This window comes from Chionomys nivalis, chromosome 18, assembly GCF_950005125.1.
Source record: "Chionomys nivalis chromosome 18, mChiNiv1.1, whole genome shotgun sequence".
In the NCBI taxonomy this organism is placed as follows: domain Eukaryota; kingdom Metazoa; phylum Chordata; class Mammalia; order Rodentia; family Cricetidae; genus Chionomys; species Chionomys nivalis.
In genome coordinates, this window is record NC_080103.1 from 22,460,419 (window position 1) to 22,488,351 (window position 27,933).

Genomic DNA, 27,933 nt, shown 5'->3' on the forward strand with positions numbered 1-27,933 from the left:
GCGCAGACGGGAGCAGGCTCCTTGGTGCTGTGGCGGTGTGGTTGACTAGGGTGCTACTTGGAGTCGTGTGGCCCTTGAAAACCCCGCGTATCCACCACTGCCTCCTCTGGTCCTCGCCATGTTCCTCACTCGGTCCGAGTACGACAGGTTCGTCCGGCGGGAAGCAGCAGGGTCTAGAGTTGGGTGGGCGGGCCCGGGGCCCGGGCCGCGGCCTGGGTTCTGCAGTGTCATGGGGCTCTCCGGGAACCCAAGTCTGGCGGGACCCGGGGAATCTGGTTCCCGAGGCGTCAGGCGGGGTTCCCCAGGCTGGACTGGAGCGGTTCCGGCGCCCTTGTCCTACCGCTGAGTCACCGCTAGTCCCGACTCCCTGAGGAAGCGAGAACTGGGGTTTGTGCTTGGGGCAGGCGGTGGGGAGGGATCCGACCTTTAACCTGGATAAGGTTAGGGGGTCACCAGCTCTGCGTTCATCTTTTCAAGCTAAATGGCACTGCTTTTTTTTTTTTTTCCCAATGTGAAATGTGCTGCCTTGAATAAAAAGCCACCAGCCACTGTTGAATGAGTTTGTTGGGAGACATGCTGTGCTGTACGTTTTTGTCTTTTCAAAAGCGCGAAGGCAGTTTCAGCTGTGCCGGATAAATTGCCTGCAATCTGGTTGTGTAGGAACTGGAATGTACAGTGATTCTCAGAAGAGCTGTAATATGCTGGTCCCTTTTGACCAAAACCAAAAAAAACAAGTTGAAAGCACGTATTTTAAGTGTTCTGTTGAAGGCCAAGTGTCTTGTGAAGTTAAAGGTGTGCGATTGTGTTTATTAAAAAACAAAAAACAAAAACCTTTCAGGCGTTAGAAATGCTAACTAATGCTGCTGTAATTGCTGTGGACGTTTTAACTTTCAGTTTCTGTTTTGATTAGTTTTGCAAGCTATATTAAGTTCCTTTAAAAGTTAGGGAAAGCAGACATCTTTGTTCCGCGTTGCCTGTGAAATTCCTGGCAAGTATATACTGATCCTGTCAAAATTGTAGCAGCTGGAGTGACCTTTTTCATCCTTTTGCTGACTCATAGAAGATAGATGTGAAGTTTTAAAACTATTTCCTGCTGTCAAGCAAAATGGTCGTTAACTCGTGGCTTCCAGGGTATTGAAGAGAATCATCTTTAGGTGGTAAAATTTTGAGAAAATTGTGGTCCTCATCTGAAAGATTTTATTATTAAGTTTTGTTTGTTGTTCATTTCTTTCTATGTATTAGCTGCTCTGCGGGATTTTATTTTCTTTGTGTTTGCTCAGGACTGTGTAAGTAGAGACCTTTAGCAGGTGATGTCAGGCTTTTGCTCGGTACAAGGCCCTCACTCTTCAGGATGCTGGTTTTACAGCAGTGAGCAAAAATCAAGACCCTTACCTGCCTGTGTACAAGAGTAACTGAAGTATGAGCCAGAAAACGGCACTGAAGGAGTCGCAGTCCGCATTAGAAGTTCGGATGAGAGGCTGCATTCATGGTTAGGGGATAAGAAGCTGATAATTCAAACGGGTCCTGAGAAAGTAGAATTTTCGTTCATCACGGCAGCGAGAGTCAACAGCGTTGTTGGATGGTAAAGAATGAGCAAAGGCAGGCCAGTGGAAAGGCGTACTGCGTATTTGAAAAAGTCCGGCCTGATATCCATGTGTGTATGGTGCATATTGCGGCTAGTAGGGGGTGTGGGAAGGAAAAGTGGGATGGCGCTAGATACTGATGGATTTAATAGACTGTAAGGATTGGAGTCTCTATAGGCAACTGTGCTAATTAATTTCCTCTTTTTTTAAAAAAAAATATTAAAAAATTGGGGGGGTTCATGTACCGTGTACGTGTCTGGTGTCCTTTGAGGCCAGAAGAGGGGTTGGATCTCCTGGAACTGGAGTAACGGATGGTCTTTAGCCACTGTGTCAGTGCTGGGAACCAAACTCTCCATCTTAACTCCTGAGCCATCTCTCCAGCTCCCTTTTTTGGTCTTTTGTTGTTGTTACTTTTCAAAGACAAGGTATCATTTATAGCCCAAGGTGACCAAAGCTAACTGACCATCCATCCCAGGCTGACCTCAGTGTTCTGAGTTCTGGGTTATACTCACAAGCCCCTGTGTCAGGCTTTAATGTTTTCTTTAAGGGGTTGCCTCATCACTATTGTTTTTATAAGATTAATTGGTTGGATTAGAAGAACAAGTCAGCACCAGTTTGGAGGCTATTACAATTGTTAGGTTAAAGGTAACAAGGACATTGAGATGGAAGTGATGCTACCATGGAGGAGTCAATGTGAACTTAGGACAGCGTATGGTAGGGGAAAGAAGAGGGTAGGAAGTAGGAAGTCACATCATTCAGAACATTCAATCTTAGACCTTTTTGACCCCAGATTTTCTTTCAGTGATTGACTGTTTTTTAGAACCTTGAACTTCCTTCTAAATGACTTTAGTGATATTGATCGAGGAACTGGGTAGTGAGATTCTCTTCGCTCATTTAGTGAGAATAATTCTCAGAGATAGTATAATAATAGAATAGTTGAAAGCTTGGTCTCTGTAAATAAGATTTCTTAAACTCTGATTCCAGTTCCGCTTTTCCTGCTAAGCAACTATGAGCAATTTATTTCCTCTCTCTCTCTCTCTCTCTCTCTCTCTCTCTCTCTCTCTTTTTCTCCCTCTCTCTCTCACACACACACACATAAAATTCTTCTGAAGAACGTCTTGTTTAAAATTTGAAAACACTGTGCTCTATGCATACTGTTGAAGTTTAGAATTCATAAACTGAGCATTACAGGCATTTGTATATATTCATTCAAAAACATTTTAAATGGTGATTGTGTACTGAAAGTGTCTACAGCTAACGGTATGTTTGCCTCTTTTCCTCAGGGATCACCAACACACTGGTGCAAACAAGAGGGCAGCGTATTTTAGAGTAGTCTAGCATGTGATGGGCATGAATAGTGCGGAAGCTAGAGAGATTTTAGTAACATATGGATCTTAGTCTCTTGATACAATAATGCTGTTTCATACAAATAGGTAGATAAATATTCTTAACTGATTTACAAAAAAAGCAGCAACATCAAATGCACATATCGGGAAAAAAGAAAAGAAAAAAATGACATTTTCTTGGAGATGGTATGATAGCCTTGGGGGATGCATTTATCAAAGGAATTGGTAGGTTGGCTCAGAATTCATCCAGGTTGATTCAGGTCATGTGCTTTCATTCAATCAGTTTGGTTAAGATTTTGGTTAGGCTTAGGAGTGGGGGAGAGGTGTTCTCTGTATAGATCTGAGTGTCTTGAAAACACCAACAAAAGATTGAAAAACTTGCTGTGGGCAGAATGACTGGCAACTTGTATATCTCATAGTCATCTGCGCTAGTTGTCAAGGAACATGATGCCAATGTCTATATTGTCTGTATACTTCTGACAAGTTCTAATACCATTGTCTGTTTGCTTGATTACAGGGGTGTGAATACTTTTTCTCCGGAAGGAAGATTGTTTCAAGTGGAATATGCCATTGAGGCTATCAAGGTACAGTAGCAAACAGCCCTCACACATTGCTAGAAGGATGTTTGTGATAAGTGTGTTTCAGCTGTTCTTTTAGAGACTATTCTTATTTTTTTATTTTTTATTTTTTTTGGATTTTTCGAGACAGGGTTTCTCCGTGGCTTTTGGTTCCTGTCCTGGAACTAGCTCTTCTAGACCAGGCTGGCCTCGAACTCACAGACATCCGCCTGCCTCTGCCTCCCGAGTGCTGTGATTAAAGGCGTGCGCCACCACCGCCCGGCCTAGAGACTATTCTTTACATTCCTTTGACCAACTACTATTTTGATAAGAATTTTAATACTATTTCTGAGATCCATTTTGAGATTTTTTTTTTTTTAACAGATAACTGCTTCATAATTGTTTGAGTTTTGTCTTCAGTGAGAATGGAGGGACATGTTTTTGTTTCAAATCTTGACTTTAAAGAGGAGTGTAGAAGTCCAGAATTAGCTCCTGTATTTGTATGTGTGTGTGAGCAGGCATGTCCAGACCAAGGTTGACACTGGTGTTCTCAGTTGCTTTCTACCTTATTTTTCATACAGGGCATCTCAGTGAACCTTGAGCTCTCTGATATGACTAACTAGCTAGACCAACAACAAATTCAGATTTTCTGTCTCTACCTTCCAGTGCTAGGATTACAGGGTATGCTTCTGACCTTCCAGTGCTAGGATTACAGGGTATGCTTCTGACCTTCCAGTGCTAGGATTACAGGGTATGCTTCTGACCTTCCAGTGCTAGGATTACAGGGTATGCTTCTGACCTTCCAGTGCTAGGATTACAGGGTATGCTTCTGCACTGGTTCTGGGAAGACTCAGGTCTTCATGCATGACTGACAAACACTGCCAGCTAAGTCATCTCGTCAGGCCATATATATATATATATATATATATATATAATTTTTTGTTGTTGTTTGTTTGTTTTTGAGCAAATAGTATAACTGATCCCCTCTGCAGTTTTGTTGGTAAAATTGTAAATTTGTAGCAGATACTGGGGACTAAAAGGAGGTGTGCCCTGTAATCTAGAAACAAAATCAGATATGAAGGGCCGAGAGTATGGCTTGGTTGGTAGAGTGCTTGTTTTTTATGCGATCTCTAGACAGACAGATAGATACACACACACAACAAAACCATTCACTTACACTCACACATACCCCAAACATGTAGTTTATGCTAGCATTCTAAACATTAGAAGGCTACCTATATATACCTGAAGTTACAACTACATATGTTGAATTATGAATAATTAAAATAGCTTTTCATTTGGTAGATAGTTAAGAAGCTTGACAGAAAACCAGGGTTGTAAGAAGCATATATCTGTAATCTTTGAAGTATTGAAAAGGAATGCTTACAAGAAAGAAAGAATAAGATGTCTGGGTCCCAAACTAGAAATTTTGATTTTGGTTTCTGGGGTTGGCTTCACACAGGAGGACCAATTGCTCTAACGAGGACTGGGAGCCACGTAGGTAGTTAACTCTCCTAAGCACATGTCTGTGTCATCTGTCTCCAGTGTCTGTTTAGTCACCTCTGTTTCTCACAAACCTGCTCATTGCCCCAAGTCGTCCCTCGAGTTGCCCTTCTACATCCACAGTTCCCTCGCACACACATGTATTTTCCCACAAACATAGACAAATAAATATAGTTAAAAACATTTTTAAGAGATAGCTCATTTTGTTGGGAACAGTTCATATTAGCTCAGAAGTTCAGCCTTCTGGAGTTTCCTTCTGTGGGGCTTAGTTGCTTTTGAAGCACATAAGTTGTTTACAGCTGTTCCATGGAGTGACTCCCCACATGACTGGAGAGCTGCTGGATCTCTCAGTTACTTATAGAAGGAAGATGCTGTATAGTTGTGTAAGAATCTGGAAAGGCAGGAAAGAGTGACTAGGTGAAGCTTTAGAAGTGAAATGGAAACATTGTAGATAAAGAACTAGAAAAAAGAGGGCCACCTGCAAGTACTTCCTGATCTTTGCTCTGATTGAAAGTTGCTTTAGTAGGAAGTGCTAAACTGTCAGATATCAAGCTGTGGTATTGATTTGAGCTTCAATTTAGACAATGGTTCTGCTTAAAACTGTCCTGCTTTAGAAGACCTTTAGGACTAGTAAGTTTTAGATTCTCTAGAGATAATGAGATAGGATTTGAACTCTGTAATCTTAGTTGGGCTAGATAGTAATATAGCCCATAATAGTAAGATGAACCATTATGAAAATTCAGATGCTTTGGAGCTTAATTAATTTGCCGTTTGCTTTGATGTCTTGTGAGATGCCAGTGAGAAGGCTTGGCTAGCTTGAGAAGACCTAGAGAGTGAGATTGTGGAGATGGCTCACTCAAGATGTTTGCCATGTAAGCTCGAGGACCTGAGTCTGGATCCACAGCACCCCATAAATAGCCACGGTAACGGTGCATGTCTGTGATCCCAGCACTGGGGAGACAGAAGCAGGTGGATCCCCAGAGTTTGCTGGTAGCTGTCCTAACTGAATCTGTGAGGTACAAGTTCAGTGCGTGGAAAACAATGGAAGAAGATGCCCAGCATCAACCTCTGACCTCCATGTGCACATCGGTATGTGTGTAACACCCTTTGCACATGCACATCTAGACAGTGACTAGTAATTCTGGCTAGAAGTGATCATTTGGAATACTTTGTAAATAATGAAACTGAGATATAACTAACATTGGCAGGGCATGCACCTTTAAAATGGGTTCTCAAACCTGTGGTAATATCAAGTTACTATCTTAGGTGTCTGACACTGGTTGCATTACTGTGTTATGTTCAGGGAATAGCACACAAGACGTAGTTCAGATGCGCCTTGTCTCCTACCTTTCCTCAGTCTGCAGAGGTGGCTAGGAAGAGAACTTTAAGCATTAGAGTATACAGATATTAAAAAATCTTGGATTTTGATTCCCTGTGTGTTCATGTGTTTACACATGTATACACAGTCTGGCATGTATGAAATTAGAGGACAACTTCCAGGAGTTGGTTCTCCTTCAGTCAGGAAATTCAGGAGCTGAGCTCAGGTTGTCAGGCTTTGTGTCAGGTCTTGCTGACCTTGATATATTTTATAAAATAACCTGCTCAGAAATATTGACCTCTTTTTATTATTATTATTATTAGAAAATTGAAATCCAAATTAAGTAGACTGATAACGTGTTTTGTGCTGTGAAGCCAGTTTTCTATGTGATTGAACTGAATAACTTTACTTTGTGGGGCCTTCTCTACCTGTGAGATGCCAATGGCACTTACCCGCGAAATGCTCTAGACTTTGTTGAATTTGGTAGGGGCAAGAGAGCCCCCATTTGAGAGTTGCTTTACTAGAAAAAATTAAAAGTGGATGTGAATTTGGTTCTGTTTTGTGTAGTGAGTAGCTGTGGCTGTGGTGCCGTAGTAGAGTGGCCAGGGTGTGGCGCCATGGTAGGGTGCTTGCCTGGCCAATGAGAGGTCCGAGGTTCAGTCTGTGCCCAAATTTAAAAATTATGGCAATTAGGGAACACATAAGTCTTATGTTTAATTTTCTAGGCAGTGGTTTTGTATTTATTATTGTTATTATTTTAATTTTTAGGGCATGTACCAGTATAGTTTTAGAGTCAAAGTTAAAATGGTTCTATAAATTGTGTTAAAAAGAAACAGTCCCTAAGGTTCATACCATCTGTTTTCAGTTTCCTACAGCAGTACTTTAAACTTTATTTTTAGATTAATTTTATTTTATTTTTATGTGTTTGGGTGGTTTTACTAGTATGTATTCACACCATGTGTATGCAGTGCCTTCAGAGGCCAGAAGAAGACACCAGAACCCTTAAGTAGCCTAGAAGTAGCCTGGGAATGGGTTTCTTTTTTCATTTCTGGCAGTACTGGCGAGTGGACTCATGGTCTAGGGTGTGTATTCTACCATTAATCAGTAGCCTCAGTTTTAGTTTAAGACAGAATCTAGCTGAGCATGGTAGTGCTTGCCTTTAATCCCTGCAATCAGGAGGCAGAGGCAGGTAGAGCTCTAAGTTCAAGGCCAGCCTGGTCTACAGAGAGAGTTCCTGGATGGCCAGGGCTATACAGAGAAACGCTGTCTTAAAAAGAGAAAACAAACAAAAAAACAGAATCTCACTAAATTAACAAACTGGCCTTGGACTCATGTAGCTTAGGCAAACCTTGAACTTTCTGATCCTCCTTACTCAGCCTTCCTGGTAGTTGAGATTATAGGCATGAGCTACCAAACTTAAAGCAGTCTCTCTTCCATTGCTTGTCCTCATGGGATTATGTCTGTTTATTTTAGAAGACCTTTATTATAGTCACAGATTTGAGGAGGAAGTGGACCTTATATATGTGTTCAGTTTGCATCCTTAGTAAGACGTTAGGGCATTCACTAGTTACATAAGAGTTTTTGGCAATCTGCTAGAGTTTCACAGGTATCCTTTGTTTAAAAAGTGGGGGTCCAGGGTGGTAATGAAAGACTAAGACAGGAGAATCATAATTTTGAAGCTAGCCTAGACAACCCTATCTCAGAACCAAAATTAGTTGCCCAAAATGAAATAAGAAGCTGGTTGTACATTTAATAATACTTCTAAGTAAAGTTAGAATTTTATACATTTGAGAGTAAAATATATATGTGAGACATGATGTACTCATGAATAATGATTGTCAGCTTAACAGGATCTAGAATCACTGAAGAGGCAAACCTCTGGGTTTTCACAATAAGTTAATTGTGCTGGGAAGGCTTACCCTAAATGAGGGCGGCAACAGTTGTGGGCTTTGATCTTGCACTTCGTAAAAAGAGAGCTTGCAAATCAAAACAACTCTGTGATTCCATCTTACACCCTAAGAACTGCCAAGATCAAAAACACTGACAACTTATGCTGGAGAGGTTGTGGGGAAAAGGGAACACTTCTGCATTGCTGGTGGGAGTGCAAGCTGGTGCAACCCCTTTGGATGTCAGTGTGGCGATTTCTCAGAAAATTAGGAAACAACCTTCCTCAAGACCCAGCAATACCACTTTTTAGGTATATATCCAAAGGATGCTCAATCATGCCACAAGGACATGTATGTGCTCAACTATGTTTGTAGCAGCTTTGTTTGTCATAGCCAGAACTTGGAAACAACCTAAATGCCCCTCAACCAAAAATGGGTAAGGAAAATATGATATATTTACATAATGGAGTACTACACAGAAAAAAATAACGACATCTTGAATTTTGCAGGCAAATGGATAAAGCTAGAAAACATTATTTTGAGTGTGGTAACCCAGACCCAGAAAGACACCTATCATATGTACTCACTCATAAGTGGTTTTTAAACATAAAACAAAGAAAACCAGCCTACAAATCACAATCCCATAGAAACTAGACAACAATGAGGACACTAAGAGAGACATTAATAGATCTAATCTACATGGGAAGTAGAAAAAGATAAGATCTCCTGAGTAAATTGGGAGCATGGGGACCTTGGGAGAGGAGTGGCAGGGAGGGGAGCAGAGAAAAATGTAGAGCTCAATAAAAATCAATAAAATTAAAAAAGAGGAGAGAGAGCTTGCTGAGCACTAGCATCCATTGCTCTTTCCTGGTGGTTGTGCAGTGTGAACAGCCGCTCCTGTTCCTGTCACCGTCCCTGCCCTCCTATTATGAACTGTATCTCCTCCATCTCTGAGCCAAAGCAAACCTTTCCTCCTGCAAGTTGCTTCATGTCAGAGATTAGACAGAAATATTTTGATAACATTTAGTCTGAAGACATGTTGAACTCTGGGCAGTGGTGGCACACGCCTTTAATTCCAGTACTCGGGAAGCAGAGGCTGGCGAATCTCTGTAAGTTCGAGGGCAACCTAGAATAAAGAATGTGTTCCACAACAGTCAGAGCTGTGACACAGAGAAAACCCTGTCTCAAATAACAAACAAACAAACAAAAGACATATTAAACATGCTCTGTGTGTGGTTTCATGGAGGAACTGGAGAGATGGCTCAGTGGTTAAGAGCCCTTGTTGCTCTTCAAGGGTTCAGTTGTGGGTGACTCACAACTGCCTATTCTAGGCTTTGGGGATCTAATGCCTTCTTTTGGCCTCTGCAGCACCCTCATACAGTGCACATACACAGAGAAACACATAAATAGAAACGAATTAAATTTAAAAAAGATTCATGGAATTCTGTGGGTCTTTTTTTTTTACCATAACAGGCTTAATCAAGTATGATGCTCACAGTTGGTGGGTCATTGTTTTATAGAACTAAGTAGATACAGTGGGGATCCAGGGCATAAAACGTGGTCTTAGGAGGCTTTGAGTAGTGGATAAATTTGAAGAGGCAGAAGGAAGAGTATATTCTACAGGAGACAGCTTTAGAAGGGTTCTGGTAGACGGCTAGTGTTGCTGAGGGTTGAGCTGTGCTAAGGGTTTGTCCATTAATAGTGAGTGATAAAGTTGGAGGTGAAAGATTGTGATTATGAGAGCCTCATTTGTTTTTTTTTTTTTGTTTTGTTTTGTTTTGTTTTTCGAGACAGGGTTTCTCTGTGGTTTTGGAGCCTGTCCTGGAACTAGCTCTTGTAGACCAGGCTGGTCTCGAACTCACAGAGATCCGCCTGCCTCTGCCTCCCAAGTCCTCATTTGGTTTTTAACTTACAGACAATACAGAGAGTATCAGTTCTTGAGAGAAATATAGTGAAGATAGCATTTTTTTTTTTTAAAATCAGTGTATCAATAAGAGATACATTCAGAACAGGAGACTAGAGATGAGACAGGGTTGTGGCTCATACTTTGGGAGGCAGAAGCAAGCCCGGATTACATAACAAATTTCAGCTCCGCTGGAGTTACATGATAAGATCTTTTCTCAGAGGTGGGGTGGCAATGTGGCAGGACCGACATTTGTTTATTATGTAGTAGGTACCACTTTCTTGATGTAGGTGTTATGTCTTCATTGTGCAGACAGAATTGAGACACGCAGTGATGAGGGGGTGACTGGAGCGGTACGGGGAGGTGAACGTACTGTAGTGTGGATTGCTGGTGACTTTGGATTAAGTTAGTAGCTGACTGTGCCGAGTGAGGATGGTGGTCCTTTCTTTTCCCATTCTCCTTTCCTCTTTTCTTTCCCAGAGATGACATGGGTTTGGGGAGCATAACCTATTGGACAGACCAGTATACATAACAGAGGTAAAAGTCATGAATTCCAGGGGGAAAAAATACAAAAAAGAAAAGAGAAGAAAAACTATGATTAGAACTTTACAATTCCTCCTCCCAGGATTAGTGTTAACATAGGTCAGTTTTCAGATGTGTTCAGACCTTATTGGGTGCCCACCCCATTCTTGGTACTGGGGACTGAACCAGAAGAGCCTTGCTCATTGAAGGTGAACACTGCCATGGAGCTTCCCATGCTCCCCCACGTCCCAGACTTCCTCTTCCAAAGTACAGAATTCTGTAAGTGCTCTTGCTATTCACAGAGCAGTGTAGTGTTTATTAGGTGTTCTCTGTTCTCCTGCATACTAGGTATGCAGAGGTTTCTTTGAGCTGTGCATTATAACTGCAGCATGGTTTTTGTTTGTTTGTCTTGTTTTCTTTTAGCTTGGTTCTACGGCCATTGGCATCCAGACATCAGAGGGTGTGTGTCTAGCTGTGGAGAAGAGAATTACCTCCCCACTAATGGAGCCTAGCAGCATCGAGAAAATTGTAGAGATTGATGCTCATATAGGTAAGTAATAAGTGGAAGCTATGAGAAGATTTGGCATTGGTTAATTAATCTTCTGTGATCAAAGGGAGGTTCATACAGCAAATGCTTATCTTCTGATTCCCTGTTATCTTCAAGGCGGGAGGCAGTAGAGCAGCCTCAGGACCTACTACCAGGAATTCTTTTCATCTTCAAATTTGCTTTATTTTACTTTCTGCAGTGCTTGGAATTGAACCCAGATACACTCAGGTGCTAGGCAAGTGTTCTACCACTGAACTATAACCCAACCATTGGCAAATAGGATATTTAAATACAAAAAGATTGGATCTTAAGCTAGTTCCTGTGATGGCCATTTTACCCTGATAGTCAGCAAGCTAGAGCCAAGATAGTATGGAAAATTGTAATGTCCACTGAGAAAGAATAATTCTCCAAGATCCTTGGAGTGTTTAAGGTTCAAAGTGTTAACAGCTGACCAGATCAACCCTATCCCTGTGTGTTAGACTTAATTGTTTTTCTCCCGGCTACCTTTACCTCCTTTCTCTGGTCTTCAGTATAATTTTCCTGCTTTGGCTCTTGACATTGTAGCATTAAACGATGTGTACTTTTACATTTTATTGCTTTGTGTTGTAGTTGGCTATTCAAATTTGCTTATCTTATTTACTCAACCTAATTAATACAATATTTGCAAAATAATTAATTGCTTAAAGGCCATAAGAACTAAATGCCATGGTAACTGTGGGAGCGTAGTGTTCTCTTTGTTAGCTAGAGAAGCAGATTTTACAATTGAAACATCATGTCTGCTGTATCTCAGGTCAACTGTCTTTTGGAGGTAGCTCAATGTCACTTCATTCAAAGATAGAAAATGCTATACTAGACTCCACAGCTATAGACAAGAGGGAGACATGGTGTTTGTCTTCCAGGAACAGGCAGTCTTATTTGTGTGGTGCAGTGTGATCAGTGAGGAGATGAAGGAGAAACAAGAGTTTTATTTGGGCTCATTGGTCATGGATATTAGTTATTTTTTCTACACTGTGACCAAAGATCTGACAACTTAAGAGAAGGAACCTTTCTTTGGCCCGCTCACAGTTTCAGACGATTCACTGTCATCATGGTGAAAGCATTGTAAACATCTGTGTTTACATCATAGTAGACCTGCAGTAGAGAAGACTGCTTGTATTAGTCCTTGGCTTTCTCCTTTATCCATTTTATTCTACCTGTAGCCTCAGCCCAGCTACCCACACTCTAATGGGTCTTCCCTGTTTTGTTAATCCTTTGGAAACCTGCCCCAGACACACCAGGAGGTATTGCCTCGGTCTCCCCTATTCTAAACTCTATCAGTAGAAAGTGAAGATTAGCCATCATGGTTGAGTTTGCCAAGCCTGGTAGCTCAGGCCTCTAGTCTGGGCAATTTAGGGAAGGTTCTGTTACAAAACTAAAAATAAGAATAGGGCTGGAAATGGATGTGCTCATGTATGAGGCCTTAGAAAAGCAAAGCTGTCTGCTATGAAATATCGGGGTATTAACATTTTAGCATGATTGGAAAGTGAAGTCTGTATGGCAAGAGACAAGTCTGGAGGTCAGAGAATAGAAAGTCCCCCCCCCAATCCTGCTAAAGGACTTGGACATTTACTTTTGCATTGGTAGGAAGTGGTCTAAACAGTGAGGACACTGCAACCCCAGTAGTTTTAGAATATTCTCCTGGCAGTTTTTGAAGATAGGTTGATGGGGGCTGAGCATGGAGGAAGGGGAGTTAATAGTTAAGAAAATTTTTAGTATAGTCAGGCAATGGTGGTGCGCATCTTTTATCCCAGCACTCAAGAGGCAGAGGCAAGTGAATCTTTGAGTTTGAGGACAACTTAGTCTATAAAGTGAGTTCCACGACAGACAGAGCTATTACCCAGAGGAACCCTGTCTCAAAAAAGTAAAAACAAAACAACAACAACAACAGAATGGCCCCTGTGTAAAGATGACATGTAAATTCATGAAGCATTCTAAAAAAAAATGTTTTTAGTAGTTCAAGTATTTGGTCATCAGCCAAATTATGAAATTTTTCAATGAAGGCAGTAGCCAAAAGAGAACTTAGGATCTGATTGGTTGTGAAGGCCAAGGGAAGTGAGTTGAGACTGTAGTATCCAACTAGATGGACTGAGAGTCATTTGACTTCATAGATCTGAAGCTTTGGAGAGAAACACAGACTGAGATTGAGATTTGAGTCATGGCGTAGAAATAGCAATTACAGCCGTAATCTTGGCACGTTCATCCATCAGGTAACTCTCTAAAATAACTAGTTGGTTTATTGGAATAGGGAATTGAAGAGGCTTTTGATGTTTTCCTGAGGGTTTCTGCTGCAGTCTAGAGTGAGATAGTTTCATCTTCTCAGGTTTGGTTGTAGTGTTTGCTTAGCTCAGAAGTGCATCATGGGACTAGCAAGGTGGCTCAGTGGGTAAAGGCACGTGATGCATAAACCTGGTGACTTGAGTTCCATCCCTGGAGCTCATATAAAAGGTGAAAGGAAGAGAACTGAGTTTACAAGAGTTGTTCTGATGTCTCCACGTGTTTGTGGGACATGAGCACCCACGCTCACACACACTGTACACGTACACACAGATAAGCTAATAATGATGAAAATGTATGTTAAGTGTGATGTGCTCTGTAAGATTTGTAAAGGGACTCATAGGCTGCAGTCTGTGGCCATTCATGTTCGACTGGCTTATTGTCTGCACTTGGCTGTCAACATGGTTGGTTTTCTATTGTATGATCATTATACCTGTACTCAGTGGTCTTCGTTTCCCATTTATTCTGTTGGGTTGATTGCTGTGAGATTGCTGCCATGGTTCCAGGCCAGATTTTTAGTATTTACTTAGTGGATGAAAAGTTCTAGAAAGTTTTGGCCGGTTGGTCACTGTTGCTTTTACATTGCAGGTTGTGCCATGAGTGGGCTAATTGCTGATGCTAAAACTTTAATTGATAAAGCCAGAGTGGAGACACAGGTAAATCAGCATCTTCTCTGTTTTTTACTGTGATGCATGTGCTCCTTGTTTAATGATGATAGAGCTTCTTGGGTGATATTGCAGGTGTCTGTGTTACTATTAGACATGGCTCTTGGGAGCGTTGTGGGTTGATTCCCCTGCTACAACCCTGGGGACTTGGGATTTAGCTCTGCAGGCATTGCAGCTTAAAGCAGGTTCTGGTCAGCTTCTTCCAGGATTACCTTACTTAAAGCATGCACGGTATCCCCTGATTGGCTTTCTGTGGAGTGTCATGGTGGGATATGGTCATAGTAAAAGGCCTTTTCTGCCAGGCTTATAAAATTGATCTCATCTGGTAAGCAATGATTTGTACCAGGTGACTTTTTAAGAATGTTGATTTTCTTTAATAAAACAAAAAAACCACAAAGAAATCGATGGGTATCTGGTTTGACTGTAATAGGCTAGTATAAGAAAAAAATAATTGCAAGGTAGAAGTTTCTGCTTTTATTTGCATGCTTGTTCTCCATACTTATGTAAGAATAATTTAACATAAGCTCTAACAGGAAAAGATGAGCATTTAAGGAAAATTGACACTTGGTTACTAACATTGACTGTTAGAAGGCTGAACTTGCCACTTTACTCTTAGATGTTAAGGCTAGCAGCCTGTCTTATTTTCAGAGCTTATCTGTGTGTACACGCATGTGCCCTCTCACCTGCTCTTCTCGCTTTCCTTTTCCTCTGCTCCCTCTTGAGACATGATCTTTCTGTGTACAGCCCAGCCTCACCTTGAGCTCATGATCCTCCTGATGGCATGGATCACGGGCATATGCCATAGCATCTGGCAATCAGACTAGTCCCTCTCTGATATAGTCCCAAGTATTCAGTGGCTAGTATTAATCAAGAAGGTGCTGATATGGGCAGGTGATCTGTCTGTCATCCTAGCCCTTGGGAGGCTAAGGTAGGAGGAGGATTGCAAGTTCTAGGTCTGTCTGTGATACGTAGTGAGACCCTGTCTCAGAAACAGGAAGAGATGTGCGAACCTCAATTTTCACTTGGTAGAGAAGTGGTGGACTGTTTGAGTTTCCTTTTTCCAGGGAAGCAGTATCATTCTTTGCCCTTTTTCTAGAACCATTGGTTCACCTATAATGAGACAATGACGGTGGAAAGTGTCACTCAGGCTGTGTCCAATCTGGCTTTGCAGTTTGGAGAAGAAGATGCAGATCCAGGTGCCATGGTGAGTTAGTTCTGATCCTTGTGTTGAGCCTGCTTGCTGTTCTGTAATACTGAGGGCATTTGTCCTCTGCCCATGTTTTCCCCACTCTCATTATTTGTAGCCTCTTCTAAATGAATTCTTTTTGGTTCTAGTCTCGTCCCTTTGGAGTAGCATTGTTGTTTGGAGGAGTTGATGAGAAAGGACCTCAGCTGTAAGTACCATTCCCACCCTCCCTGCTTTAGGGTAGTGGTGATGATTATGATTTGTAGTGTGGTCTAGTCATTTAGATCAACTCTGAAGTTTACTGAAGAGTTAGAAAGAGTTAGAAATATAACTCAATTGGTAGGGTGCTTGCCTAGTATACACAAAGCTCTTGGTTTCACCCCATTACCACATAAAAACAGCGTGGAGGAGCATGCCTATATTCCTGGGGTTCTGAAGGTGTAGGCAGAAGAGTAAGTTTAAGTTTGTCCATGAATACATAGTAAGTTACAGACCAGTCTTGAGCCATTCTGCTTTAAAAGGAAAGAAACAACTGAGTGGTGTCGCACACCTTCATTCCCAGCACTCGCGAGTCAGAGGCAGGCATCTCTGAGTTTGAGGGCCCCTTCCCCTCTACAGAGCAAGTTCCAGGACAGTTTGGGATACATAGAAACCTTGAGCCGGGCGGTGGTGGCGCACGCCTTTAATCCCAGCACTCGGGAGGCAGAGGCAGGTGGATCTCTGAGTTCGAGACCAGCCTGGTCTACAAGAGCTAGTTCCAGGACAGGCTCCAAAACCACAGAAAAACCCTGTCTCAAACCTCCCCCCCCCCCCCCCAAAAAAAAGACTGTTATAAGTACCATGGTCATTCTGTTAACATCTTGGGTGTACATGAGTGCCATGGGTTATGTATACTTGCTCTGTTCTTCCTTCCCAAGACCCTGAGGAAGCTAATGATTTTCTTTTCTTTCTTTTTAAACTTTTATTTTTTTTTTTGTGGATTTCCCATTATTCTTCCCAATACCACTTACCTCCAGTACCGTACCCCTTAAATCTGCTCCCTGTGCTTGTAACCTCCCACCAGAAACAAAATGTAAAAGAAAACCCCCAAAACAAAGAAACAAAGCAAAAACAAACAAACCAACAAAAACAAAGACTCCTGTAAAGGCTGTAATGTGGTCCATTGAGTTGCTAGAGATTTTCTTAACATTTTCTTCTTTTTAAAAGTAAAATACTATTTAAGTGAATTTTTTGATTAGCACACAAAGTGGGTCTCATTGTGGCATTTCTGTGTGTGCAGATGCATATATCAGTAATAAGGACCTTTCAAAAGAACTATTTTCTCAAAACAAAAAGTTTTAGGAACTATGCCTCAGTACTTGAGTAGTGTGTCCTGGCTGCAGGGTGAAGCACTCAGACTTCTTTCATTGAGGCATTTGTGGCATGAAATGTTTCCCGCTAAAGCATTGTTGTCCTTCTCAGGTTCCATATGGACCCATCTGGGACCTTTGTACAGTGTGATGCTCGAGCAATTGGCTCTGCTTCAGAGGGTGCCCAGAGCTCCTTGCAAGAAGTTTACCACAAGGTAATCAACCATTATTATAAATTTCACTGTCATTTTATAAGTCTCTGTAATCTTATAACTTCTCTGTAATTAAAACTATAGGCCTGAAGAGTTTTGTTCTAAGTTTTGACAGTCACCTTGGATTCACAACCTAAAGCAAGACATCAAACACTATTTTTCTAGCAAAACGATCTACTTATTAATCTTTTTCCGTGGGGGCTGGCCTGGAACTCGAGTAGTCCAGTATAGCCTCAAGGTCTGCAAAGAGCCGCCTGCCTCTGCCTCCTGAGTATTGGGATTAAGGGCGGGCACCACCATACCCAGACTGTTTACTTTCTTACCAGTCACATGTTCACTGGAGTAGCACTTTGAATTTCCTCTTGGGCCTAGAGAGATAGCTCAGCAGTTAAGAGTACTTACTGCTCTATCAGAGCCCAGTACCTACATTTGGTGGCTCACAAATGCCAGTAACACCAGCTCTAAGGGATCTAACATCCTTTTCTGACTCCCCTGGGTACCTACACACACAAATAAAATAACTTTTAAAGAGGGCTTTCCTTTGCCTTCCCAGCTTGCTTACCTGTCTAGCACAAGAGGGCTAACTTTCAGCCCAACTCAAGCTTTGATCAACTCTAAGCTTTACCACTGTGAGTTTTTGATTTAAAGTGAAGGGCATGTGACTCTTCCCTTTACCGGTATCCTTGGAAGTCATTACAGTTATGAATTGGCCTCATTTTAGTGTTATTGTGTCTTGGAATATAGAGAAGCCCCAGAGTAGATGGACTGTAGAGCCGTCAGACAACTGCTACATTTGTTAGTGTTAGCATTGCCTGTGAGGCTGGTGGCACCCCAGAGCAGTTACAGCAACAGTATCAAAGGTGACTTGCTATATTCCTTAGTAAAGTGCTTAAAAGCATGGTACCCAGAATCCTCATTAATAAAAGCCAGCAATGCTGGAGAGATGTGTCAGTGGTTAGAGAACACACTGCTCTTACAGAGGACTGGACAGGTGACTCACAGCTCCCTGTAACTCCAGCTCCAGGGGATCTGGCACCCTTTCTGTGGGCCCCTGCTCTCGTGTGTATACCCACACAGAGACACATATCATTAAAAGGGGGAAGGTAGCCAGATCCTGTAGCACAGGCTTGTATTCCCAATGCTCCGGAGGCAAAGACAGGTGGATCACTGGGGGTCACTTGCTAGGCAGCCTAGCATACTTGGTGAATTCCGGGCCAGTAAGAGATTGGTTTCAACCACTTTTAAAGGTATCTGAAGAATAACATCTAAGGTTGTCTTCCGACCTCCATCCACATGCATGCACGTTCAACCCTGCCTCCCATGATTCTGCACACACATGAACATTCACACACAAAAGAAAAGAGGGGGGGAAGGGTGATAGATAATATTGAAGTTAAGCCAGGTGGTGGAGGTGTACACCTTTAATTCCAGCACGGTGGATCTCCGAGTTTGAGGCCAGCCTGGTATAAGAGGGAGTTTCAGAACAACCAGGGCTACCCAGAAACCCTGTCTCAAAAAAGCAAACAAACAAAAAAATTGAAGTTCAAACTATTGTGACAATTAGTCAGAAATAGCACAGAGACACAAATTAATCTTATGCTTTTAGAAAAATGCCCCCAGTAAACTTGTTCACCATTGGGTTGCCACAGACCTGTAGGCACATCTGTAGGACATTTTCTTGATCTAATGATTGGTGTGGGTGGGTCCAGCTCACTGTGGTAGTGCCGTCTCTGTGCAGGTGTTTCTGGAGTCTATAAAAAAGCAAACCGACGTGTGCACGCCTTTAATCCCAGCACTTGGGAGGCAGAGGCAGGCGGATCTCTGTGAGTTCAAGACCAGCCTGGTCTACAAAGCTAGTTCCAGGACAGGCTCCAAAGCTACAGAGAAACCCTGTCTTGAAAAAACAAAACAAAAACAAAGAAACAAAAAAACCCAAAGAAAGCAAACCGAACAAGGCAGGAGGAAGAAGCAGTAAGCAGCACTCCTCCACAGCCTTTGCTTCTTTCCCTGCCTTGACCTCCCTCAGTCATAAAGTGGAACCTGAGAGCTCTAAGGGGAAACAAACCCTTTCCTTCCTAAGTTGCTTTTGGTCATGGTGTTTATCACAGCAATAGGAATCCTAAGATAGGTAAAATAAAATGAAAACTGGATTTTCTGAATCATTGGATTGCCTTTTTAGGTGAATTGGGCATTGTTAGAATATTGCCCAGGTCGTGTTATCTTCCAAGTCCAGGAATTCAAGTGTACACTAGAGATGTGTGGCCTTTCTCTCTTTCTCAATGATCATTTGCTATGTGGGAGTTAGCAGCGCAAAGTAAGACATTTGTTTTCTGAATCAGTATATTCTACTTGCCATATACTTGAATATTTATATTATTATATAATGTATAATACAATGTAAAGTTTATTAATATTGGCAAAACCGCTTCTTCTGAGGAGGGGAGAGGGCTGAAGGAAGGAATGTGTTCACTAACAGCTCATCTCACTCTGTTCAAGTCTATGACACTGAAAGAAGCCATTAAGTCCTCGCTCATCATTCTCAAACAAGTAATGGAGGAGAAGCTGAACGCCACGAACATAGAGGTACTTTCCTGCTCTTCTGTGACTTGATACTGCTATCGCTCCCACTGGTGAAGACTGGGTAGATCAAGGAAATCATTCTGCGTGCACTGTTTTTAGGTCATTGATAGCATTTGAGTAATAATCAGCATTAATGAGGTGGTGGGAGCCAGAGAACAGTGAATTTAAGAGTGAAGGAAAAAACAGGGTTCTTTCTTATGACCCATTAACATTAGCAAAAAGCAGCATTGAAGAAACAAGAAAAAATTAATGTAGAGAAAACTGTAAAAAGGTGAAAACAGCACAGATAATAGTGTTTCAAAAAATAAAATTAATTCAGCATTGTTCTTGAGACCCCAGCTTTGTTTTAGGTAGTATGCTGGATGCAGGCAAAGAATATAGGAAATCCAATCCCTAGCTAAGCAGTGTGCTGTGCAGTATAAAGGATGCACAGATAATTAGGGTGTGGGCGGAACTTCTGATTGCTGTAAGAACAGATTTCTCTGTAACATGTGACGAGAGTAGGAAAGCATCCTGGAGGAGGGAGGCAAAATATATCCCAGGAAAGAGAATTATAGCATATGCAGTGGATCAAAGGGTTGGAGCCATGGGTACAGCTCAGCAGTAGAGTGCTTGCCTAACACAGTGTTCTCTCCTCAGCATTGTAAAAAGTAAAACTCAAACAGGAATTCTTTTTTCTTTTTTTCTTTTGCTGGGTTGTGGAATAGAGGGGTGGCAAATAATCACGATTGGGACCACAGGTCAAGTTCTGTATGTTCTTACTCAGGATGTTCACAGTAGACAGGAGAAAAGGAGGTAATGATGAGTACACGTGTCGGCTTGGAAGTAAACAAGGAGAGACATCCTGTATTTGCCTAAGAATTGTTAGGTCATTTGCCGAGTGGGTGAACGCAGCTGAAATTAAGGAGAATGGGGGCTATTGAAGAACAAGACATTACAGATAGGAAGGATGGGGGAAATGCGGGACTACGCTTAAGTACTGGCTCAGGCTAGAGGAGAGGTTATTCCGAGCTACAGAACATATAATATGGGGCTAATTTTGTTTTTAAAGAAGTTTGAAAAGCACTATTATATCTGATGCTATAAATCACAAGTCAGTATTAAATCAAACCAGCACCAACCAGGGTGTCTGGGTGGAGTGGTGGGGTTAATCCCTGGTGGAAGATTGGTTAGCTAAAGGCAAGCAGGGAGAGTCCTGGCATCTTGTTGGTTTCAGAGGCTGCCACAAAAGGGGCAAAGGTGGGTACTAGAAAGCAGAGTCCCAAGGAATTAGAGGGACCTGGCTTATCTTTGAGCAGAAGTAGAAAGGAGCTTTACTGTGTTTCCAGTGGGAAATGCCCTGAAGTTGCACCCTAGAATCTCACGTAAGTGGGGCTGTATAATATGTGCTGCTTTGTGCCTTCATTGACTCAGCACTGGTTCTGAAGTTCGCCTGGCGGTGTCAGTAGTCTCTTTACTGCTGTGGAGTTCCTTGACGACTTTCACTTTTTTTTAAATTATTTTTACTGATTTATTTTGTGTGCATTGGTGTGAAGGTATCAGATCCCCTGGAACTGGAGTTGCAGACAGTTATGAGCTGCCATGTGGGTGCAGGGAATTAAACCCGGATCCTCTGGCAGAACAGTCAGCGCTCTTTGTCACTCAGCCATCTGCAGCCCCAACTTTTACCTTAACAAACATTTTAAAAATATTCCTCTCGGCAGTCTCAGAGATGCGTGGCACAGTAACTACTGATGATGTTGACCCTTCGGGGGAGATGTCAGCCCTTTCTGATAGCCTCTGGTCCTGGAGGAGTCTTGGCACCTCAGCAAGTTCATGTGTAGTCTTGGTTCCAGTCAAGGCTCTCGGACTTGCTTGGTTCAAGTTTCACTACAGAGACACTTCTAATTCCTTCGGTGTGGTGTCTGGGCTCAGTGAGCACAGTGACCTCCAACTCTCAGTCTCCTTGCTCTTCCACTGCAGCAGGGCTCTTACTGCAGCTCTCAGCCTGAGAGTCTTTGGAAAAGAGGCCCAAGACTTAGAGCTTCAAATGCTCCTCCGATCTGATGGCCGAAGTAACCCCAGCCATGTGAGAGGCACAGCTCTCAAGCCTTTCTTCCCTCCTGGTCAGGTTTTCAGTTGGCACTTGTATCCGTCCCTTACAAGATGCTCCTTCTGAGAAGAGACAAATTTAAAGAAAAAGGTGGTAGCACGCACCTGTAACTTCAGCCTTTGGAGACAATGCTTGAGTTCCCAGCTAGCCTGGGCTACATAGCAAGACTATCTCAGCAAAACAGACACGTGGAGCATGGGGTATATACCTGTAATCCCAGTACTTGGAGCAGAAACAGGAATGGTGCAAGAGTCCAGACCAGTCCAGTCTGTGTAGGAAAGACAATAGTGAGACCCTGTCTCTAAAAACAACAAAAACATCTTCCACTTAATGTGTGTCCTGTCTTTTTAAAGAAATCAACTTTTCTGTATAAGTTATACACAGTAACATCAACCCATTTAGGTATGGAATTCATTGACCTTTGACAACTATAACTCTGTATCTACCACCATGGTCAATACAAACATTTTTATCCTCCTCTCCCAAGTTCCCTCTAGCCCCATTGAGTCTCTTAGACTGTAGGTTTGTATTACATTGTAGAATTTCATACAAGTGGGTACTTTGACTCAGCTTGTTGATGTGCACCTGGCTTGTCAGTTGACTCTTAGATTTTACTGCTGTGGGATATTCCTTGAGCCTGCTTTATAACTGTATTGCTAAGTCTATTTTTCCAAACAGAAGCTATATTCAGTATCTTATGTCTCCTTACTCATTCCTTAGTCATTACCATTTATTTCCGCTTTTTAGTTCTCAAGACTGCCCCTTGCTGTGGTAACTCCTGCTTGTCAGTATTTCCTGACAGCTCTAGAACCATCTAATGCTGTCACCCTGCTCAACAGTCCTAAATTAAACATTATCTTTCCAGAAAAACTGCTTCCCCTTCCAATATTTCTCATCCTGGTTGATAAGAGCCAGTGTACTTGTCCTTCACAGCAGAAGCCTAGAAGACTTTGACCTCCTCTCCTAGTCTCTGATGCCTTATAGGGAGGCACTCTAGACCCTCCCAGAGTCTAGGGCTTTGCTTACTTAATGACTGGTGTATGATTATGTTGAGATTTGTACCCAGGTCTGCTTTTTTTTAAGTTCTAAGTTTTTTGTTTTGTTTGTTTTTAATAGGGTCTTACTAGGTGGGTCAGGCTATCCTGGAATTCTCTTTATAGTCCAGGCTATACTCAGCCACTGAGTCACCTGACTCAACCTAGTGCTGAGTTTATATAGGTGTGTTCCACCACAGCTAAGGTTCTAGATTTTTAAACTGCTGCAGTATAACTCTTCATCTCATCCTCCATTCCACCTGTCCTTACAGAATTACCTCGTTTTGCAAATATTGTATTCATGTTTGTATGCCATCCAGTCTGTACTTTCTCTCCTTCATTGTCCAGTTGATACACAACTCAAAAGTGTCCTCTTCCTTGACTCCTCCCTGAACTTCTGGGCCTTCCTTTCCAAACACTCAGCACTGTTCTAATGTCGGGTGACATTGAGAGCCTCTGGTGTCCTTAGGAAGTGAGGAGCAGGACTTTTAGCTCAAGTCCTGTTTGCTAGCACCTCTAGTATATACATGGATTATTGATAAAGAGAGAAGACATCTGTGCACCTTCCTCATGGAGGTTTTATAAGAGTAGAGTGAAATAATAAAGCGTCTTATTCATTATGTAAATGCATATCATTATGTGAATTATATGGGTTATTTTTACTTGCCTAGTGATGAGTAGCTTCCTGAAGGCAGTGCAGGGTTCAAAACCTGTTAGTTTTCATTTCCCTCCTGGTTCGTAGGATCTTTTTATTCAGAATTTGCTAAGTTCCTGGTTTTAGCCCCTGTAAGCTTTTGGGAGGATTACCCCTGGGGTGTGAGTGACCTCACGGAACTATCCTGTAGTCTTGATTCCTTTTACTGATGCTGCATCTCTGTTCTCACTGACATTGCAGTAGTAAAGATACGTTAAGAGAAGTGGGAATTCTAGTTATAGTTATAGTACCCTAATAATAGAACTCATTTATAGGCTGTCTGGACTAGAATACATTGCTTAATATGTATTAGTAAAATATATTTGAAGTTCTTCAGACATTTTTATAATTGGATATATCTTTTGGAAGAATCTACTAGACAGGCTTTGTGATGAAGGCATTTATTTTCATCTTTTCCAAGATCAGATTGTTAGATGTCTTCCCCCCTCCCGAATTTTACTTATTTAAAAAGAATAATAATTATAGAACTAGACTGTGCTAGTTTTGTCTGCTTTCAATTAATCCTATTTCTAAATGCTGTAGAGTAGGGTTGGGAGATAGTTTAGTCAGTACAATGCTTACAGAGATCTGAGGTTGATCTTCAGAATCCATGTAAAAATGCTAGACATGATGGTATGTGCTTATAATCTTACTGTTTAGGAGGCAAAGATAGGCGACTCCCTGGGGCTCATCAGCCAGCCAGCTTACTTGGTGAATTCCCAGGCAAGTAGAGTTCGGATCTGAACAAAAACAAGGTAGACAGCACCCAAGGAACAACAGCCAAGTTTGTCCTCTGGTCTCCATGTACACATGTACCTGCATATATGAACACACTTGTTCACACATGCAACATACACTGTGTACAGTTTTAAAATGTAAAAAGACAGAATGGAAAAGATGACATTTAAAACAAGCACAGGGGCCTGGGAAGGTGGCAGGCAGTTAAGAGCACTTAGTTTCCGAGAACCCATGTGATGGCACACAGCTGCCTGTAACACCAGCTTCAGGTGACCTGACACCTGCTTCTGGCTTCCACAAGCTCCTACACGTGCCCATAAAATCATTCAGGCCCACACACATTAGCGTAAACTTTAAAAACCAAATAAATCTTTAGCCATCTGAGACCGATGTGAACTAACACCTGTTTGTCAGGGTTGCCCCCATCGTGGGGTTCTGTGCTGCTCAGAGATGATGCTGTCACTTAAATCTTTAGTGTAGTGTTTCTTTTGGTTGGAAGTGTTGGTCTGCGGGTTATTACTGGTACCCAAAATGATTTCCTCTTGCAGTGCTGCTGGATGCTCTTCATTCTCCCCTTAAACAAAACCACCTTTGCCACAGAGACAGCTGTAGAGAAAATATCTTAACAAAGAATTATTGCTAACAATTGTTTGGTCCTTTTAAACATCCTAAATACTTTGCATGGATTAACATTTAATCTTCACGCCTTTAATCCCAGCACTTGGGAGGCAGAGGCAGGCGGATCTCTGTGAGTTCGAGACCAGCCTGGTCTACAAGAGCTAGTTCCAGGACAGGCTCCAAAAAAAAACCACAGAGAAACCCTGTCTCGAAAAAAAAAAAAAATTTAATCTTCTCTGCTACTCTATGGATATTTAGTGTTTCCATTTTACAGGTGAGGAAATAGAGACACAGGCTGGACAAGTAATCCAATATCACACAAGTTCATTTTGGAAGTTTACAAATGTGCCTTAAATATATTTCTTTGGGGCTGGGAATATAGCCCAGTGTTAGGATGCTTGCAGGGAATGCTGGACCCTAAGTTTGATTTTTACATTCAAGTGTGTGTTTGTGCGTGTGTGCACATGCACATGTACGCATGTATGAGTACATGTACTTTATTTTCTATGTGTAATGTGTGTAAGGGCAGGCATGCATACATACTATGGTATTTGTATGAGTTTAGAGAAAAATTTTTAAAGAGTCAGTCTGTCCTTCCACAGAGGGATCTGAGGATCAGATTCGGGCAGACTTGGGTGACAGGTGTCTTCACTTCCTGAGCTATCTTTGTGGGCTGGGCTGGACTTTAAAGACACTTCTAGGGGCTAGAGAGATGACTCAGCAGTTAAGAGCACTGACTCCAAAGGTCCTGAGTTAAATTCCCATCTCACATTCATTTATAATGGGATCCGATGTCCTCTTCTGGCTTGCATTCATGCCTGCAGATAGAGCACTCACGCGCATAAAATACATTAAGGAAATCTTTTTTAAAAGCACAATTATATATTCATATATAATGAAAAATACCCACTATATATATATACATATATACATACACACACACACGTATTTATTCCTAAAGGAATCTAGCTGAAAGCAAATGTACTAGCTCTGTGTTTTGTTTTTCGTTTGATTTTTTTTTTCTTGGAGGGGGGAAGTGTGCTTTGAGACAGGGTTTCCCTGGTTGTCTTGGAACTCACTCTGTAGACCAAGCTGGCCTCAAACTCACAGAGATCTGCCTGCCTGTGCCTCCTGAGTGCTAGGATTAAAGGTGTGCACCACCACTGCAGGGCCCGGCTCTGTGTACTATGCTGTTGCTTTTGTAATGCTTACTGAAGTAACTTTAAGAGATAACAGTGATGTCAGTTTGCATAACTGTTACATGGTGGATTAACCTCGAAATAGAAAAATTGGTCAATGAGAATTTTTATTTGGGAGTCAGAGTTATTTTAGGGACCTGCTGCCTGTAAAGGATACCCCAGGGCAGCAGATCCCCTTAGGTCCTAATAAACAGCTGCCTCACCAACACTTCTGACCAAGCTAGGGCCATCAGCAAGAAGCCCGACTCAGCTTACTTACTAACCCCTTCCTGTTTGTCCGCAGCTAGCCACGGTGCAGCCTGGTCAGAATTTCCACATGTTCACAAAGGAAGAACTGGAGGAGGTGATCAAGGACATTTAAGGAGGAGCTATCCTCAGACATCTGTGGGACAATTTCAGTTCTCTTGATTGCCCTTAAACTTTATTTCCAGCTCTTATGTCATGGAAAATATCCAGTATATGTGTGTTTTTTTATGATGTCTGTACATTACAGCAATTCTGAAATAAAAGAATTTTAAAATATTTGTTCATTGTCTGTGCTCTTATAATTTTAAATGCTTATGTTGGTAGGCAAAAAGGATAGTGATTAACCCCTATTCTGTGAGCATGTCTGTTCTAAAATAATTGTAGTGGTTCTTTGCAACACTCGGCTCTTGCCTTTTGGTGCTAGAGATGAATTCAGACTAGTCCAGCACCTCCTAGTGGTTAGTAGGTGTTAATACCACTGTAAATCCATTTTAGTCCGAGTCTCTTTTAAGGAAACACTTCTGTTGTTTCCTTTATATAAAGACACTGCTCATTGACCATCAAAAGACTGTCCTGGGGGCCACCGCAAAATATTGATGAGTTGGGATAAGTCATCCCTAAGGCTATCCCTCTTTGTATATCTTGATGGACCGTGTGGGAAGGGTACCCTTTTATGAAGTTAAGGACTATGAAAAAACAAAGGAATGGCCTTCACCTCAGTAGAAATGAGAGTTCTATACTAAGCTGTATAAAAGAACCGTAAAAAATTAAGTAGTTTCTGCTGGACTTTGGAATGCACTATGAACTCCTCTAAGGAGCTGCTCTCCTATGATTGGTTAAGATTAACAGGCATTCCATTCAAGCTTCAGAAATGGCCATAGGAACACTGCTGACAGATGAAGAGCCTAAGGCTATGTCAGTGGACATAGGAGATGAACTGTTGGAGGACTGGAGAGTTGCTTAGTGGTTAGCATCTCTAACTGCTCTCCCAGAGGACCCACACGGCAGCTTACAATCATCTATAACTCCAGTTCCAGGGACTCCAGTACCGTTTTCTGGCTTCCTCAGACACCAGGCATACATGTGGTGCACAGATATGCAGACAAAGCATCCATACACATTTTTAAAATTGTGAGTTCAAGGCCAGCCTGGTGTACAGAGTGAGTTCCAGGACAGGCCTGCACAGAAACCCTGTCTCGAAAACAAAAATAATGTAAAATTGTTTTAAAGAAACAATAAAAAACAATCTATTGGGACTTGATCTAAGATTTTTAAGGTTTCAAATCACTAGGTCTTGAGTATCAGTTTGAGATGTGCTTGCACTGTCTGACATGACAACTTGAGGGTTGTAAAGAATCGATTACCGTTTATTGATAGCTTAAGAATTATTTGCTGGGACTTTGTGTACTGCTTCATTAGAACTATTTGATGTTAAATAGTAACTATTTGGGTAGCTGAATTCATGCAAAATCCATAGTGTAGTGCAAAGTAGCTTGTGCTGATGTACATTGAAAACTGCAGTTCACAGAAGGAGGAAGTTGTGCCACACACAATACACACAATGAAAGTAGAGAGCGTAGGCTTATTATCAACTTCCACAGATATCTATTGATGTTAATCCTGTTATAAAGTATGATGTGAGATTCGGTTAGCCCCTGGCCACTGTTGTATTAAGTTGTAGTACTTCTACATTAAAAATCCTGTATCCGAGGGAAGGTGGGGTAAGGGGGTAGGAGAGGAGGGGCATACTGCACTATGGATGTTAAATGAATCAATTCAATTAATAAAGAATATTTTTTAAAATCCCGTATCAACGTAGTCATTTTTTGATTTTTAAAAATA

At 41.8% G+C, this 27,933-nt stretch overlaps 1 protein-coding gene across 1 annotated transcript; it reads left to right on the top strand.

Annotated features, from left to right (window-relative positions):
* Psma5 (proteasome 20S subunit alpha 5) lies at nt 1-27,796 on the top strand. Its single transcript, XM_057793806.1, has 9 exons — nt 1-147; nt 3,447-3,513; nt 11,042-11,168; nt 14,067-14,134; nt 15,240-15,347; nt 15,479-15,537; nt 16,791-16,893; nt 19,387-19,473; nt 26,129-27,796. The coding sequence occupies exons 1-9, from the start codon at nt 119-121 to the stop codon at nt 26,204-26,206; spliced, it is 726 nt and encodes a 241-aa protein (XP_057649789.1). The 5' UTR covers nt 1-118; the 3' UTR covers nt 26,207-27,796.
* The last annotated feature ends 137 nt before the right edge of the window (nt 27,797-27,933 follow it).

Excerpts from the sequence above, each read along its gene's own strand:
- Psma5 (XM_057793806.1), top strand. The coding sequence starts at position 119 with ATGTTCCTCACTCGGTCCGAGTACGACAG. Across the intron at positions 148-3,446 it reads ACTCGGTCCGAGTACGACAG|GGGTGTGAATACTTTTTCTC; the intron begins GTTCGTCCGGCG and ends GCTTGATTACAG. Across the intron at positions 3,514-11,041 it reads ATGCCATTGAGGCTATCAAG|CTTGGTTCTACGGCCATTGG; the intron begins GTACAGTAGCAA and ends GTTTTCTTTTAG.